The sequence below is a fragment of the Plecotus auritus genome (assembly GCF_963455305.1).
Source record: "Plecotus auritus genome assembly, chromosome: 6".
In the NCBI taxonomy this organism is placed as follows: domain Eukaryota; kingdom Metazoa; phylum Chordata; class Mammalia; order Chiroptera; family Vespertilionidae; genus Plecotus; species Plecotus auritus.
In genome coordinates, this window is record NC_137773.1 from 21,176,975 (window position 1) to 21,194,139 (window position 17,165).

The 17,165-nt window shown below is 45.2% G+C and overlaps 1 protein-coding gene across 2 annotated transcripts in view; it reads left to right on the top strand.

Annotated features, from left to right (window-relative positions):
* FAT2 (FAT atypical cadherin 2) overlaps window positions 1-17,165 on the top strand; it is a 71,189-nt gene that overhangs the window by 37,313 nt on the left and 16,711 nt on the right. For both annotated transcript variants that reach the window (XM_080675241.1, XM_080675242.1), the window contains exons 10-18: window positions 879-4,937; window positions 6,604-6,800; window positions 8,170-8,323; window positions 10,630-10,863; window positions 12,173-12,556; window positions 14,150-14,364; window positions 15,374-15,511; window positions 16,112-16,255; window positions 16,561-16,758. In XM_080675241.1, coding sequence (XP_080531367.1) covers window positions 879-4,937; window positions 6,604-6,800; window positions 8,170-8,323; window positions 10,630-10,863; window positions 12,173-12,556; window positions 14,150-14,364; window positions 15,374-15,511; window positions 16,112-16,255; window positions 16,561-16,758 — 5,723 coding nt within the window. The remainder of the gene's footprint in view (window positions 1-878; window positions 4,938-6,603; window positions 6,801-8,169; window positions 8,324-10,629; window positions 10,864-12,172; window positions 12,557-14,149; window positions 14,365-15,373; window positions 15,512-16,111; window positions 16,256-16,560; window positions 16,759-17,165) is intronic.

Here is a 17,165-nt window from a genome sequence, read left to right on the forward strand (position 1 = left end):
AAGTGGGCACAGACCGGTCTGAGGGACCCCCCCCCAGCACCCCCCATGCATGAATGTCCTGCACCGGGCCTCTAGTATATTATATAAACCTACCAATGACTATACACGTAGAGGATGCTTATAAGTACATGCAACATTTAAAAATAGATTATCTTTGTGCCTATACAATAGAAGGGACCTATAATACTTCATAGGATGTATGGCATAGTTTTAGGAGTGATTTTCATTTCCTGCTAAGGCCACATCATGATTTTGTATCCCTTAGGTAGTTTTCTTCACCTCAAAAATTGGATAATATTACCTATGCCAGAAAGCCTTTGTAAAGATTGAAAGAGAAAATGTATGTTAATACATGTTGTAAACTGTAGAATACTCTACAAATGCCAGGGATTATTGCTATCACTGATAAGTGTTAATTATAGGTAATTAATGTAACAAAAATGATAACATCTAGTATCTAACTAATTTTAATAATAATTTGTAATGTTTAATAATTCATAATGAATGATATTTAATAATAATTACTTTTCATAATAATTAATACTTTAGTGAGTTGGATGCTGTGGAGGGACAGAGATGAACATGACTTGTTCTCTTCCCTCACAGAGCTTAATATTCGTTTATTATTATTTATGTAATATAATGTTCATTTATTATTTTATATGTGTATGTGTACACATATATAATAAAATTCACACATATATTACACACATATATACACACCCTATACATTATATTGTAACTAAATCCAGGTGACATGGGATGTGAATTTTGCCCTGTCCAAGTTTTGTGTGATAGTCTCTTTACCAATGTAGAAAGCTTTGTTGGTACCTCTTGAGGGTGTAATTAACTTCAATTTGTCTTATCTTTTGTTTTAGGGAACAGCGAGGGTTTCTTCAACATCAATGCCCTACTAGGCATCATCACTCTAGCCCAGAAACTTAATCAGACAAATCATGCCCGGTATACTCTGACAGTGAAGGCAGAAGACCAAGGCTCCCCACGGTGGCATGATCTGGCTACAGTGATCATTCATGTCCACCCTTCAGAAAGCAGCGCCCCTATCTTTTCAAAAGCCGAGTACTTTGTAGAGATTCCTGAATCCATCCCTGTTGGTTCCCCAATCCTCCTTGTCTCAGCTACAAGCTCCTCGGAAGTTACCTATGAGTTAAGAGAGGGAAACAAGGATGGTGTATTCTCCATGAACTCATATTCCGGCCTCATTTCCACCCAGAAGAACTTGGACCATGAGAAAATTTCATCTTACCAGCTGAAAATCCGAGGCTGCAATATGGCGGGAGCATTTACTGACATCCTGGTTCTTGTTTACATCATTGACGAAAATGACAATGCTCCCATGTTCTTAAGGCCGACTTTTGTGGGCCAAATTAGTGAAGCAGCTCCATTGTACAGCATGATCATGGATGAAAACAATAGCCCCTTTGTGATTCGTGCCTCTGACAGAGACAAAGAAGCTAATTCCTTGTTGGTCTATGAAATTTTGGAGCAAGAGGCCTTGAAGTTTGTCAAAATTGATCCCAGCATGGGAACGCTAACCATCATATCAGAGATGGATTATGAGAGCATGCCCTCTTTGCAATTCAGCATCTATGTCCATGACCAAGGAAGCCCCATCTTATTTGCACCCAGGCCTGCTCAGGTCATCATCTATATCAGAGATGTAAATGACTCTCCTCCCAGATTCTCAGACCAGATATATGAAGTAGCAATAGTGATGCCTGTCCATCGGGGTATGGAGCTCCTCATGGTGTGGGCCAGCGATGATGACTCCAAAGTCAGTTATAGTATCAAGACGGGCAATGCCGATGAAGCTGTTGCTATCCATCCTATCAGTGGTCGAATATCTGTGTTGAATCCTGTTCTCCTGGGACACTCCCGGGAGCTCACCATTAGGGCTTCTGATGGCCTTTATCAAGATACTGCACTGGTAAAAATTTCTTTGACACAAGCTCTTAACACAAGCTTACAGTTTGACCAGAATGTCTACAGGGCAACAGTCAAGGAGAATTTGCAAGACAGAAAGGCACTGGTGATTCTTGGCGTCCAGGGCAATCATTTGAATGACACCCTTTACTACTCCCTCTTAAATGGTACTGATATGTTTTGTATGGTCAAGTCAGCAGGCGTGTTGCAGACAAGAGGTGTGGCCTTTGACCGAGAACAACAGGACATACATAAGTTGGCAGTGGAACTTAGGGACAATCGGACCCCTCAACGGGTGGCTCAGGCTCTGGTCATAGTTTCTGTTGAAGATGTCAATGATAATCACCCTTTATTTAAGCATCTGCCTTATTACACAATCATCCAAGATGGCACCGAGCCAGGGGATGTCATCTTTCAGGTATCTGCCAGTGACCAAGACTTGGGGGTAAATGGTGCTGTCACATATGCATTTGCAGAAGAGTACACATATTTTCGAATTGACCCCTATCTTGGGGACATATCACTGAAGAAACCTTTTGATTATCAAGCTTTAAATAAGTATCACCTCAAAGTCATTGCTCAGGATGGAGGAACCCCATCCCTCCAGACTACAGAAGAGGTACTTGTCATTGTAAGAAATAAATCCAACCCACTGTTTCAGAGTCCTTACTATAAAGTCAGAGTGCCTGAAAATATCACACTATATACCCCAATCCTCCACACCCAGGCCCGGAGTCCAGAGGGACTTCGACTCATCTACAACATTGTGGAGGAAGAGCCCTTGATGCTGTTCACCATTGACTTTAAGACTGGTGTGCTAACAGTAACAGGCCCTTTGGACTATGAGTCTAAGACCAAACATGTGTTCACAGTCAGAGCCACAGACACAGCTCAGGGGTCATTTTCTGAAGCCACTGTGGAAGTCCTGGTGGAGGATGTCAATGATAATCCTCCCACTTTCTCCCAATTGGTCTACACCACTTCGATCTCAGAAGGCTTGCCTGCACAGACACCTGTGATCCAACTGTTGGCTTCTGACGAGGACTCAGGGCAGAACCGTGATGTCTCCTATCAGATTGTAGAGGATGGCTCGGATGTTTCCAAATTCTTCCAGATCAATGGGAGCACAGGGGAGATGTCTACAGTTCAAGAGCTGGATTATGAATCCCAACAGCACTTTCATGTGAAGGTTAGGGCCATGGATAGAGGAAACCCTCCACTCACTGGGGAAACCCTTGTGGTTGTCGGTGTGTCTGACATCAATGACAACCCTCCAGAGTTCAGGCAACCTCAGTATGAAGCCAATGTCAGTGAGCTGGCAACCTGTGGACACCTGGTTCTCAAAGTCCAAGCTCTTGACCCTGACAGCAGGGACACCTCTCGTCTAGAGTACCTGATTCTCTCTGGCAATCAGGACCGGCAGTTCTCCATTAACAGCTCCTCAGGAATAATTTCTATGTTAAACCTTTGCAAAAAGCACCCGGACTCCTCTTACAATTTGAGGGTAGGTGCTTCTGATGGGGTCTTCCGAGCAACTGTGCCTGTGTATATCAACACCACAAATGCCAATAAGTACAGCCCAGAGTTCCAGCAGCATGTTTATGAGGCAGAGTTAGCAGAGAATGCAAAGGTAGGAACTAAGGTGATTGAGTTGCTAGCCATAGATAAAGATAGTGGCCCCTATGGCACTGTAGATTATACCATCATCAATAAACTAGCAGGTGAGAAGTTCTCCATAAACCCCCATGGCCAGATCACCACTCTGAAGAAACTGGATCGAGAAAATTCAACAGAAAGAGTCATTGCTATTAAAGTCATGGCTCAGGATGGAGGAGGAAAAGTGGGCTTCTGTACTGTGAAGATCATCCTCACAGATGAAAATGACAATGCCCCACAGTTCAAAGCCTCTGAGTACACAGTGTCCATTCAATCCAATGTCAGTAAAGACTCCCCAGTTATTCAGGTGCTGGCCTATGATGCAGATGAGGGTCGAAATGCAGATGTCACCTACTCAGTGGACTCAATAGAGGATTTGCATGAACAGATCATTGCCATTAACCCAACCACTGGTGTTGTCAAGGTGAAAGAGAGCCTGGTGGGCTTGGAAAATCAGGTCTTTGACTTAAAAATCAAAGCCCAAGATGGGGGCCCTCCTCATTGGAACTCTCTGGTGCTGTTACGACTTCAGGTGGTTGATAATGAAGTATCATTGCCCAAATTTTCTGAACCTCTGTATACTTTCTCTGCATCTGAAGACCTTCCAGAAGGGTCTGAAATTGGTTCTGTCAAGGCAGTTGCAGCTCAAGATCCAGTAATCTATAGTCTAGTGCAGGGCACCACACCAGAGAGCAACAGGGATGGTGTCTTCTCCTTGGACCAAAACACAGGAGCTCTAAAGGTGAGGAAGGCCATGGACTATGAGTCCACTAAATGGTACCAGATTGATTTGATGGCTCATTGCCCCCACAATGACACTAACTTGATTTCCTTGGTGTCTGTCAACATCCAAGTGAAGGATGTCAATGACAATAGGCCTATATTTGAGGCTGATCCATATAAGGCGATCCTCACTGAGAATATGCCAGTGGGGACTGCAGTCATTCAAGTGACAGCCAATGACCAGGACACTGGGAAGGATGGCCAGGTGAGTTACAGACTGCCTGTGGACCCTGATAGTAATATCCATGAGCTCTTTGCCATTGACAGTGAGACTGGCTGGATCACCACACTCCAGGAACTTGACTGTGAGACCCGCCAGACCTACCACTTTTATGTGGTAGCCTATGATCATGGCCGGACCATCCAGCTATCTTCTCAGGTCCTGGTTGAAGTCTCCATTACAGATGAGAATGACAATGCTCCCCAATTTGCTTCTGAAGACTACAGAGGATCTGTGGTTGAGAACAGTGAACCTGGAGAACCTGTGGCCACTCTTAAAACCTTTGATGCCGATATCTCTGAGCAGAACAGACAGGTCACCTGCTATATCACAGGTAAGAATACCTATCTTGGAATGGAGGCACTGGGGTGCACTGAAGTACAGTAAGAGTTGCCATAAGACATGGGTTTAAGTCTTTGCTCTGCCACTTACTAACAGTGTGACCTTGGGTAAATCACTGACCCTCCCAGAACCTCAGTTGCTCCATCTACAGACTTAGCATGCCTCTTTTCATTCACATGACAGGGATGCTGGTAAAATGTAACTTGAAAAAATTCTGAGAGTCCCCTATAAATTGGAAAGGGCTTTGCAAAGAGGATCTCTTATTACTTTAGGTGGCATAGATAGAATAGAAACGAGATACTGTCACTGTTCTCAGCTTCAGTTAAATACTCCACGAGAATTCTCTCACATGACTGTTCTTGTAAAATAGTATTTTGCCTAGAGCCATGGTTGGCAAACTGCAGCTCGTGAGCCACATGCGGCTCTTCGCCCCTTAAGTGTGGCTCTTCCACAAAATACCACGGCCTGGGCGAGTTTATTTTGAAGAAGTGGGGTTAGAAGAAGTTTAAGTTTAAAAAATTTGGCTCTCAAAAGAAATTTCAATCATTGTACTGTTGATATTTGGCTCTGTTGACTAATGAGTTTGCCGACCACTGGCCTAGAACAAGTTGTAGATAGTAGAAAATGCTTCTTAGGCAATCACAAGACCGAAGTGTTGCACTAAAAACAGCCCAATCCCTTCATTTCACATATAGGAGAACCAAAGCCCAGATAGAGGGAGAAACTTGACCAAGGTCACACTCCAAGCTTCCATCTGGGATTAAAACCACACACTACAAACTGCTCTCCTCAGTGGATACCTATTGCAAACTTAAATTACCCCAATTCCTGTCCAGTGGCTAAAGCAGTAAACTAATGACCAAAAGAGTTTCTTTACTTCTCAATGTCCCTTCCCCCCTCTTCCAGATGCCATGTCATCCCATTCCCATAGATATATTCCCTTCGGCTATCACAGCTTCTGGAGGAGAGTCTGAAGTCCCAACCAAGAATCATAGATTCCTAGAGACAGATCCTAGATCAGAGCTGTTTGAAATATGGAGTCTTAAGAAAATAAAATGTTGTCATCTTTTATCAGACTCTTAAAAACACAAAAGTCTTTAAAGCTCTGAATAATAGATATTATCAACTCTTAGAATAGTTGAATCTTAGAACTCTGGAATCTTAGAATCTGAGAAACCCATCTCTTCTACCAGTGAATGCTGTCAAGGAAAGATGACTCAGAAGCAAACCTAGTAATCATCTGACCCTCAACTTAGTCTGTGTCCTCAGCTGTAAAATAAGACCTCAGAGAGTTTAGTATTGTTGGTCACTTTGCACTCCTCTACTGTTGAACAGATACTAGAAGGTTCTTGTATAGAATTAAAATGTCTTCCATTTAACTTCCTCCAATTCCTTCTAAAACAAAAAATAAGAAACCTGCCGTAGGCACATATTTTGAAGTGGTGTTTCTACACTAATAATTCAATTACACATGTGGCCCATGAAGTTGGAAGACATGGTTATGCTTCATAACAACAAATAACTGACTTAATGTAGAATTGTGAATCCCTAGTTAAGGGCCAGCAATTCTAAAAGTGTCAGGTGGGCAGCCACCTGTGGCATAAAGCTTGGTTCATTCGAGTTGCTCAACTTCTGGACTCTCTGTCTCATGTTTTTAGAGGGAGACCCCTTGGGCCAGTTTGGCATCAGCCAAGTGGGAGATGAATGGAGTATTTTCTCGAGGAAAACCCTGGACCGTGAGCACATAGCCAAGTACTTGCTCAGAATCACAGCTTCGGATGGCAAGTTCCAGGCTTCAGTCATTGTGGAGATCTTTGTCCTGGACATCAATGATAACAGCCCTCAGTGCTCACAGGTGAGAGCCTGGTGAGGGGTGGGTGGGAAGCTGGAGTGAAGCACAAGATGGAAGAGAAGGACTCAGGGGACCATCTCTGAGCCTGGCCATCACTGACTACACCGGTCCTTGCTTTTCCCCAGTTGGCCTCAAACTAGTGCATTGAGCAGGGATCATTCTAAGTAATTCCTTAGTCTTCCCATAGGGATGTCATCAAGCTCTTTAGGACCCAGGGTCTATACCTCTGCCCCTACATGCCCTACAAAGGACTATTTCTCTGCAAAACATGCCCAGAAATAAAGTAACTTCTTCATTTTCCAAACACAACCTGCCATGCCAAATGGGAAACCCCTTCCATGGCTCAGTTTGTTAGCATGGATCATTATTATCAAATGCATCCATAAAGACCTGCCTCCAGAGACACACTGCACTGCCCCCGCCCCCCCCCCCCCATGCTCATATATGCATAGTATATACCCACTTCTGCATGGGTAATACATACCAACACAGATAACCTCCTCCTGGTTATAGGTATTCACAAACATGCAGACAGGGCAGTTACTTTTCTTTTCTTTTTTTTTTTTTTTAAATCCTCACCCAAGGATATAACCCGAGGATATATTTTTCCATTGATTTTTAGAGAGAATGGAAGAGAGAGAGAAAGACAGAGAGAAATATCGATGTGAGAGAAACACATTGATTGGTTGCCTCCTACACATGCCCTGATCAGGGCCAGGGCCTGGGCCAGGGAGGAGCCTGCAGCCTTGTTCAGTCATTCATCCGGTTGTTTCGGTCGTGATGGCCCCTGGCTTTTTATATATTAGGATAGGAAAGACAGTCATTGAATCAGTGGTTTGCAATGTGCTGAGTTAAGAAAAAAATGCAGGGTTTTAAGGAGAGTTTTGACAGGAGAACTTGACTTAGGATCCCTTAACTGGGATCGAACCTGGAACCCTTTGGTCCACAGGCCAATGCTCTATCCACTGAGCCAAACTGGCTAGGGCAGTGGTCGGCAAACTCATTAGTCAACAGAGCCAAATATCAACAGTACAACAATTGAAATTTCTTTTGAGAGCCGAAAACCGACTTCTGCCCATGGGCCACGAAGTTTCAATTGCACTGTACATGCGCGCCCGCACGTGGTATTTTGTGGAAGAGCCACACTCAAGGGGCCAAAGAGCTGCATGTGGCTCACGAGCCGCAGTTTGCCAACCACTGGGCTAGGGCAAGGGCAGTTACATTTTTAATAAGGGATATTTCCCTAATGGCCTCATATAATTAAAACCTAAACTCTCTCTCTGTGTTTCTGTCTCTCTCTGTGTCACCCTGCCTCTCTCTAGATCTAAATGAATCTCCCACAATTCCCCTCTTCTTTGTCTTCCATCTCCAGCTTCTCTACACTGGCAAAGTCAGTGAAGATATATCTCCAGGACACTTCATTTTGCAAGTTTCTGCAACAGACTTGGACTCTGATACCAATGCTCAGATCACATATACTCTGCATGGTCCTGGAGCAGATGAATTTAAACTAGATCCTCATACAGGTGGGTTTCCTGAGCTACAGCATTGAACCATTTATTTATTGAATACCAAGTGCCCAATATTATGGTAGGCTCCTGGGGGAAAGAAACAGGAATTAACTTATCCATCCATCCATTTATTCAGCAAACATGTATACTGGCACAATGTGCTGAGCATTGAACTAGATGCTGGGGACATAATGAATAAGCTAATAAGACAAAGATCCAGGCTTTATAATCTAACTAGAGGCCCAGTGCATGAAATTCATGCATGGAGGGGGGGCGTCCCCTCAGCCCAGCCTGCACCCTCTCCAATCCAGGATCCCTCAGGAGATGTCTGACTTCTGGTTTAGGCACCATCCCCAGGTCATCCCTCTCACAATCCAGGACCGCTGGCTCCTAACTGCTTACCTGCCTGCCTGCCTGATTGCCCCTAACTTCTCCCCCCCCCCCCCCCCGCCAGCCTGGTCGCCCCACACAGCCTGCTGTTTAGTCATTTGGTCGTCCCTCACTAACCTCCCTGCCAGCCTTATCGCCCCATGCAGCCTTGTTCAGTCGTTCATCTGGTTGTTTTGGTCGTGATGGCCCCTAGCTTTTTATATATTAGGATAGGAAAGGCAGTCATTGAATCAGTGGTTTGCAATGTGCTGAGTTAAGAAAAAAATGCAGGGTTTTAAGGAGAGTTTTGATAGGAATACTTGACTTAGGTGATTAAGTAAAAGCTCTCTGAAGAAAGGCCATTTTATATGAGACTTGACATAGAGGAGTTAGCCATGGGATAAAAGAGTAGTAAGTAGTAGGGACAAACATTTGAGACAGAAGGAGAATTTATACAGACCTAGTTTTTGAAAAGAGCGTGCACAGAGGACCTGATAGAGGGCCAGAAACTGGTACACAGAAGGGGAGGAGACAGGGCAAAGGATAAGACCCTTAGGACAGGGGTGCCAAATCCACCTTTAGAGCCACTGAAGGATTTAGGCAGGTGAGCGTCAAGGTCAAAGATCTGCAGACTGGGAATAAAACCTGTATTATTGTAAGGATCAGAGATAAAGTATGTGGAAGCCTAGCCCAGGTCTGGCGCACAATAAGAATTCAACAGATGTGGTTGCCATTGTCATTATCATTAGAAAAGGGACAAAGCAGAGACCAGGAAGCTGAAAGTCCTCAAGGACAGACTGGGAATCCCTGGGAGAGGTTGGGCTCTGAGAGTCTGGTAAAGACAGGGTGGGGTCTGCTTCCTTTGGAAGAGCAGACCACAAAGGTAGGATCCCTGTCCTGATGTAGGGGAGTGTGTGGGGATGGGCAGCACAGAAGGGCCCGGTCACGATGGGCCAGCTGCCAACAGTTGGCTTGGAACCAGTAGCCTTGGAGATTCCTGAGCAGGGAGGTGGCGGTGAGAGTGGTGTCCCAGGAAGTTGGCTGAATAGACAGGAGAGACAACATTGTCCTTCCTGACTCCATAATGGGAATGCTGAGTCACCCCAGGCAGGTTACCTGATCTCTTTCTGCTGTTGTTTGTTCAGCTGCAGGATGATTAGTGGAGTAAAAAAGAAGGAGGGGGGGAGGGGGCTGGTTTTTCTCAATATGGAAATAATACATGTTTATTGTACAAAAATTCAAACAATGTAGGCATATATTATGCAGAAATTGGAAAGCCTACATAATAATTAGCCTCTCCCCCAAAGATACTCTTAGTGTATAGTCTATCAGATTGGTTTTCCATGCATCTCCAAAATCTCTATACAGAATTCTATTTTGTGACTTGCTTTTTGTTCATATAACAATATCTTTGAGAAATTAGCAAGACAGTATGTAAAGCTCTATTATAATTCCTTTTTGGTTGCACAGTATTTTACTATATGGCTAAATCGTAATATATTTAACCAGTCCTTTTTTGAAAAACATATAGGATGTTTTCAGTATGTTGCTATTATAAACAATATCTTTGTTGGGTTGAATATTCTAGAGTATATATACCTAGAAGTGAAATTGTGGGCTAAAGGGTAAACACAGTTTATGTGTTGTTAGAAATTGTCTAATTGCTCTTTTGAAATGCCTGTTGCAGCTTGTTGGTGTGGATGTCAAGTTGGTGATGTGGTGGTGGAGTATGTTTGGGAGGATTAGGGAAGTGAGCAGATATTGGGGCCGGGGGTGGGGGAGGGGAGGCAGGTAGGCTGGCCTTCTTTTCTAAATGTCCATACACAGGACTGAGTTCTTATACCTGGGACAAAGCTGTATGGGTGATGTTGTCTCACATAGGTATCTAAAAGGCGTGCATTAGGATTGCATCCCCCCAGGGAAAGCTCACTTGCTGTTATTTCTTTGGACAGGGGTGCTGACCACACTCACAGCCCTAGATCGAGAGAGGAAGGATGTGTACAGCCTTGTTGCTAAGGCGACGGATGGAGGTGGCCAATCTTGCCAGGCAGATGTGACCCTCCAGGTGGAGGACGTGAATGATAACGCCCCCCGCTTCTTCCCCAGCCACTGTGCTGTGGCTGTCTTTGACAACACCACCATTAAGACCCCTGTGGCCGTGGTACTGGCTCGGGATCCAGACCAAGGTGAGAACAGGAAGGCTTGGAAGCCATTTGCTCATGGGGCCACCTTGAGTGAGGGTTTGGCTCTGTGTGTTGCTCTGGGACTGGTAAGGACTGTGCCTTCTCACTGAGCTAATGGACACTTACAAGTGGAAAATATCCACAATCTGTATACCTCAGTGCTATATGACAAAAGATTTTGGCAATTTTTTGAGGCTGGTACGGAGCATTTCAGCCTCATTGTTTCTCATTGCCACTTAGACCTGGAGTCCTTTCAATCCTGCCATTGAACCTCAAGGACATTTTGAATGTCCTTTAATCTAGAGGATATATTCCTAGAAGTGAAATCTTAAGCATAATAATTTAATCTGAAGTATACCAATCAGAATTATTTAACTCTGATTAATTTGCTATAAGAAAGGAATTTGGGACACTAAATTCCTTGATCAATTTTCTATACAATAATGTGGAATCCTTTTCAATATCTTACATTTCAATTTTAATGATATCATTTTCATTAGATTTAATTCTTTTCCTTTTAAAATTTACAAGGCATATTGGAATCATCAGGGAATATTTGTTCCATATTGTGCCAATTATAGCTTCTGCCATCAAGTGTTTTATTGTGATTATACACACACATACATATACATGGGGTGTCATGTATGTGTGTAGTATGTATTTATGTGTGTATGTGTGTGTGTCCAATTTTTCTTGAGTCAAATTTTATAATTGAGGTAGGGTAAAAAATGCCCTGGGGTCAAAGTAGTCAGATCAACATAGGATATGATGATGATGATGATAAAAGTGAGATCAAAATATTCTCTTTTGTTTGAGCCCAGCAAAGTAAACTGACTTCCTAGAAGAAGTGAGCTTTAGCTTGGCGATGAAGGAGGTGAGAGATTTGGGGGGGATAGGAAGGGCAAATAGTGCAAACGCAGCGAATGGCTACAACGCACTGCAAATGCCCAATTAGCTAGTGCTTGCCCACCTCCAGGGACAGGAAGCTCCCTACTTCCTAGGCAGCCCTTCCTTCCATGGTACCTCAGATAATGATCAAGTGCTACCTATTTGGAGCTGACAATCATTAGTCCTGGTCCTGCCTCTGTGGCCACACAGATCTCCCAGACCCTAGCCCATGACAGCCCTTCCAAGACTAGGAGGTGGCGACTTCAGCCCCTACCTGCTTCAGCTCCAACCTTCCCTTTCAGGGTGGAGGAGCCCTAGTGTCTCCAGTCACGTGTTTCCAATCCCACCACCCTCATAGGACACATCCTCTGACCTTGCACCCGTTTACCATGAACTGTCCAAATGCCCTCGGTCTCCCGCACAGGCACCAACGCCCAGGTGGTTTACTCCCTGCCGGACTCTGCCGAAGGCCACTTTTCCATTGAAGCCACCACGGGTGTGATCCGACTGGAGAAGCCCCTGCGGGTCGGGCCTCAGGCAGCACTGCAGCTCACCGTCCGTGCCTCTGACCTGGGCACCCCGATCCCTCTGTCCACACTGGGCACGGTCACGGTGTCCGTGGTGGGCCTCGAAGACTACCTGCCCATGTTCCTGAACATGGAGCACAGCGTGCAGGTGCCCGAGGACGCCCTGCTTGGCATGGAGGTGCTGCAGTTGTCCACCCTCACCCGCCCGGGGTCTGAGAAGACTGGCTACCGCATGGTCAGCGGAAATGAGCAGGGGAGGTTCCGCCTGGATGCCCGCACAGGTGAGAGAGCGCTGGAGGCAGCCCTGCCCCTGGTCTTAGGGAATTTTGGATTCCTCACATATAGGGTGTATCTGCCCCTCACAGCTCTTCCCAGTTCAAACTCCTTTGGCCCCTTCTTACTGTACCAGGTCCCTTCTGCACCCCAGGGCCAACTTATGTGGCAACCTCCCTTATTCCCCACACCCCCACCCAGCACCCTAACCAATCCACTCTCCTCCCAGTTTTCAGCTTCAAGATTCCAGCTTAGACCCAGCCATAGGAGGCTGAGGCCACCCTCCATTCTTGGCTGCAGAGGTATAAACACTTAGTGAAATGTGGGGCTTAACAGTCTAGGACAGGGGTGGGCAAACTTTTTGACTCGAGGGCCACAATGGGTTCTTAAACTGGACCGGAGGGCCGGAACAAAAGCATGGATGGAGTGTTTGTGTGAACTAATATAAATTCAAAGTAAAGGAGCGGAGGGGAGAGCAAGAGAACCAGATAGAACAGCCGGATCCAGCCCGCGGGCCGTAGTTTGCCCAAGGCTGGTCTAGGACAAGGCTGCCAGCTTCTCTCGTAGAGCCCTCCCCAAATATCCTGGCACCCCTGATTTTCTCCTTATTCTAGTGAAGAGAGAAAGAGAGAGAAAGAACTAGGAAACTGCCTCCCCTCTTTGCTCCTAGCCATTGAAGAGTCTAAATCAGGCTCACAGAACCTCATGGAAGGGCCTGAGAGGTTCCCAGGGCAACCCATACCCATGAGAGTCCTCCCCATAGGCTGACTGGTTCTTTTTTCTGAGGTTAAGATTGACCATGGGCTTGGGGTTGTCAGCTTGCTTCATCCAATATAGAGTTCTTCATCAGTTCTTCCTCTAAGGGTTTTAGTATGCTTTGATGATTATTGCCTAGGTATATTATTTCATTTGGAGCTACAAAATGGTGGTTTTCTAATCCAATCATTCCTCATTCATGTACTAACTGGAATTTGTTTATAAAGAAGAGTTTTCCACCATTAACTATTTAGGAATGGCAGGAAAAACCTTGTTCTTTTATTTTCTGATTTTCAGAATAACACGTCTATGCCCTAACAATTTATTGAACAACTTTGGGTATTATATGGCTCTTTATAATTTAACTTCTGTTGTTTACTAGCTGAGTGAGTTTGAACAGGTCACTTAGCTGTTGGGAGAATCAGTTAACTCACCTACAAAATGGGAATCACTCTTTTATGTTCCATTGGGTTTTTATAGATCTAATATAGGTACATTTAATACTTCAGACTTAATTAGTTGTCAATGAAATATTACAGAAATAAATGAGGGAAACATTGCCATTGAGAACAATAATAGGAAAAATGAGAGGAGATGAAGGGAGCGAGGAAGGTAATGAGGGAGGGTAAATAAAGAGTGAGGTGAAGGAGGGACATGATGGAGGAACTGAAGGAGGAGATGAAGGAAATGATGAAGGAGGTGATGGAGGAGATCTGTCTCTCCTAACCCTATTGAGCTGCCTCTCCTGGAGTTTGGCTCAAGGCCATCTCAGCCCTCTGCCTTTATGCTCTCAACTGCCTCAACGTTCTCATCACCTTCCCCCCTTCTTACACCCCACCCACCAGGGATCCTGTACGTCAACAAAAGCCTGGACTTTGAGACAAACCCCAAGTACTTCCTGTCCATCGAATGCAGCCGGAAAGGTTCTTCCTCCCTTGGGGACATGACCACAATCGTGGTCAACATCACTGATATCAATGAACACCGACCGAGATTCCCCCAGGATCTGTACAGCGCGAGGGTCTTAGAGAATGCCATCGTGGGTGACACTGTGCTCACAGTAAGGATCTACAATTTTGCTGTTTGGGGGACCTAGACTCTGGGGTAACTCTTATCTCTCTCTCTCTCCTGGTTATCCATGAGCATGAATTACTTTATCAATTAATACACTACAGACTTGACTCTGACTTGTAGCCACTCGGTCAAACTGTTTCCCATGAAAAAATGTCTCAGGGACATGTTTAATAAGATCTAGATCAAGTACTGGTGGAATGGGGCTTGGGAGAGGTCCCAGAAGACTATTAGATGATCCAAAACCTGAGAAAGGCCTAGTCACAGTGCATGACAGGGAGTGTTCATATAGGAGGGGAAGGAGTGGACATCAAGTAACACCTCTTTGCATCTAAGCATGTAATTGTTCCCAATACACCAGTGAAATTCTTTATGCCCATAGTCAAGGTTCCCTATGACCCCTCTTCATTCTGCCTTCTAGTCTTATCTCCTTCCACTCCTTGACATGCACACTATGCTCCAACCACATTGGAGGATGTACCTTTTCCCACGCATCGTCTGCACTTTCACACTTCTGGGCTCACATTGTTTCCTCTGCTTGGAATGTGGGCTCTACTCCCAGAAGCCATCCTTCTTTCAAGGCTTCATGAATCCTTTTCTAATCTCTCCAGATGGAATTTATCACCGTGTTTTCTATGCTGATCAGCTTTGTAAGGCTGATCATATCTTGCCCACAAGTTAGAATTAGCCATAAAATTAGATATTAAGCTTTTTGTGAGCCTATTTCTTTTGCCACATTCCTTACCTCCTAGCACAGGACCTCGAAACCTATTGGTATGGGTCAATGAGTAAATGAATTAATGAATGGATAAATGAATGAACCATGGCATGCTAAAGTCCATACCAAGATATAAATACTGAGATTCCTTTGGCAAGGATGACTGTGGTCCAATCATTGTGGAGGGGACATATCTGTTATCCCTACACTCCCAGAGGCCAAGATTCCTTCCTGGTCCCTCTTGTCCTCAATTCATAACCATCACCCTCTTCCACTGCAGGTGTCAGCTACTGATGAAGATGGACCCCTAAATAGTGCCATCACCTACAGCCTGGTAGGAGGGAACCAGCTCGGGCACTTTGCCATTGACCCCAAGAAGGGGGAGCTACAGGTGGCCAAGGCCTTGGATTGGGAACAGGTGAGTCATGTGGGAGGGGCCCAATCTGAGCTCATCAAAGCAGATTATAGCCCTGCTACAGGTCCAGAGTATGAATTGTGGTCAACAGCCCATCCTGACACTTCTCCAGACCTTCCCTCACTTGTTTTCTCAGTGGGGCCTCTGTGGCCTGTGAGGCCAGAGGCAGGAGAGGGACTGAGTGACCCTTAACCTTCCCTGGAGAAACTCAGGCCAGCTTCTCACCATTGACCAAGGGTCATCAGATCATTATAACAAGTTATCATTTATCAAGCACCTGTGCTGTGCCAGGAACTTTGCTAAGTGCTTTACATTCATTGTGCCATTTGGTCCTTAAAATAATCCAAGGAGGTGGGTCCTGATAACATCCTCACAGAAATCTGGTCACTTTCCCAAGGTTTCACAGCTAATAAATGGTTGACTTGGAAATTAAGTATTTCTACCTAATTCCAGAACCTAGGCCCTAAAATGTCATGGTTGGGCAATGGGGGATGGACATAGGAAGTGCCTCTATCTTATTTTTCTGAAAACATTAATGATAAACCAGGGGGTGGAATTGAAGGGTCTCATTGCTAACTCTTCACTGGGCATCCTGCTCTGTAGGCTTCTAGCTATTCCCTGAGGCTCCGAGCCACAGACAGCGGGCGGCCCCCACTGCATGAGGACACAGACATCGCCATCCAAGTGGTTGATGTCAATGACAACCCACCAAGATTCTTTCAGCTCAACTACAGCACCTCTGTTCAGGTACGCTTGACCTTCCAAAGGCAGACAGAACCCACACTCCCTTCATTTCCCTCCTGGAGGAGAGTGCTCACCACTGGTATCAGTCTACCTGAACAATGGCTGTGACCTTGCACTGGTCTAGATTGACAAAGTCAGCAACTAACTCACAAGCAGGCAGAATGCATCAATGACAGCTCAGGGTGCAGGCATGGCCTGGGAGCAGCCAGAGTGCTGACGACACATCCCAGAAAAGGGGATGCAGAAAGCTGTGAGAGGAAGAACTGGGGCTCATTTTGCTCTTTGATTTCCTGTTACTCTCGGTCTAGGAGAATTGCCCCATCGGCAGCAAAGTCCTGCAGCTGATCCTGAGCGACCCAGACTCCCCAGAGAATGGGCCCCCCTACTCATTTCAAATCACCAAGGGGAATGACGGCTCTGCCTTCCGAGTGACCCCAGATGGATGGCTGGTGACCACCACATACCTGAGCAGGAAAGTCCAGGAATGGTATCAGCTTCAGATCGAGGTGAGAGGTGTGTTGGGCCGGTGGCGGTGATCATAAAGACACTAAATGTGCTGGCAAAATCACTACCATGCTTCAATTATTAGAAAAAAACAAAGAGCTCTTTCTATGTGCCAAACACTGCGCTAAGTACTAAACATGCATCATTGCACTAAATCTTCACAACATGCTTTAGGGCAGATGTTGTTATAACCCCCACTTTATAGATGTGATAACTGAGGTACACAGAGGTTAACTGACTGGCTCAAGGTAATACTACTAGTAAGTGGCAGAGGTGGATGGCTTCTGACCCAAAGACCCAAGCTCTCAATTTCTGCTCTTCTCCCAGGCAGAACACCCTCAACCTGGCTCTCACTCCTTAAGGTTGGTCAGGACAGCTCTCTGAACCTCAGGTCTTGTTAAAGACCTAC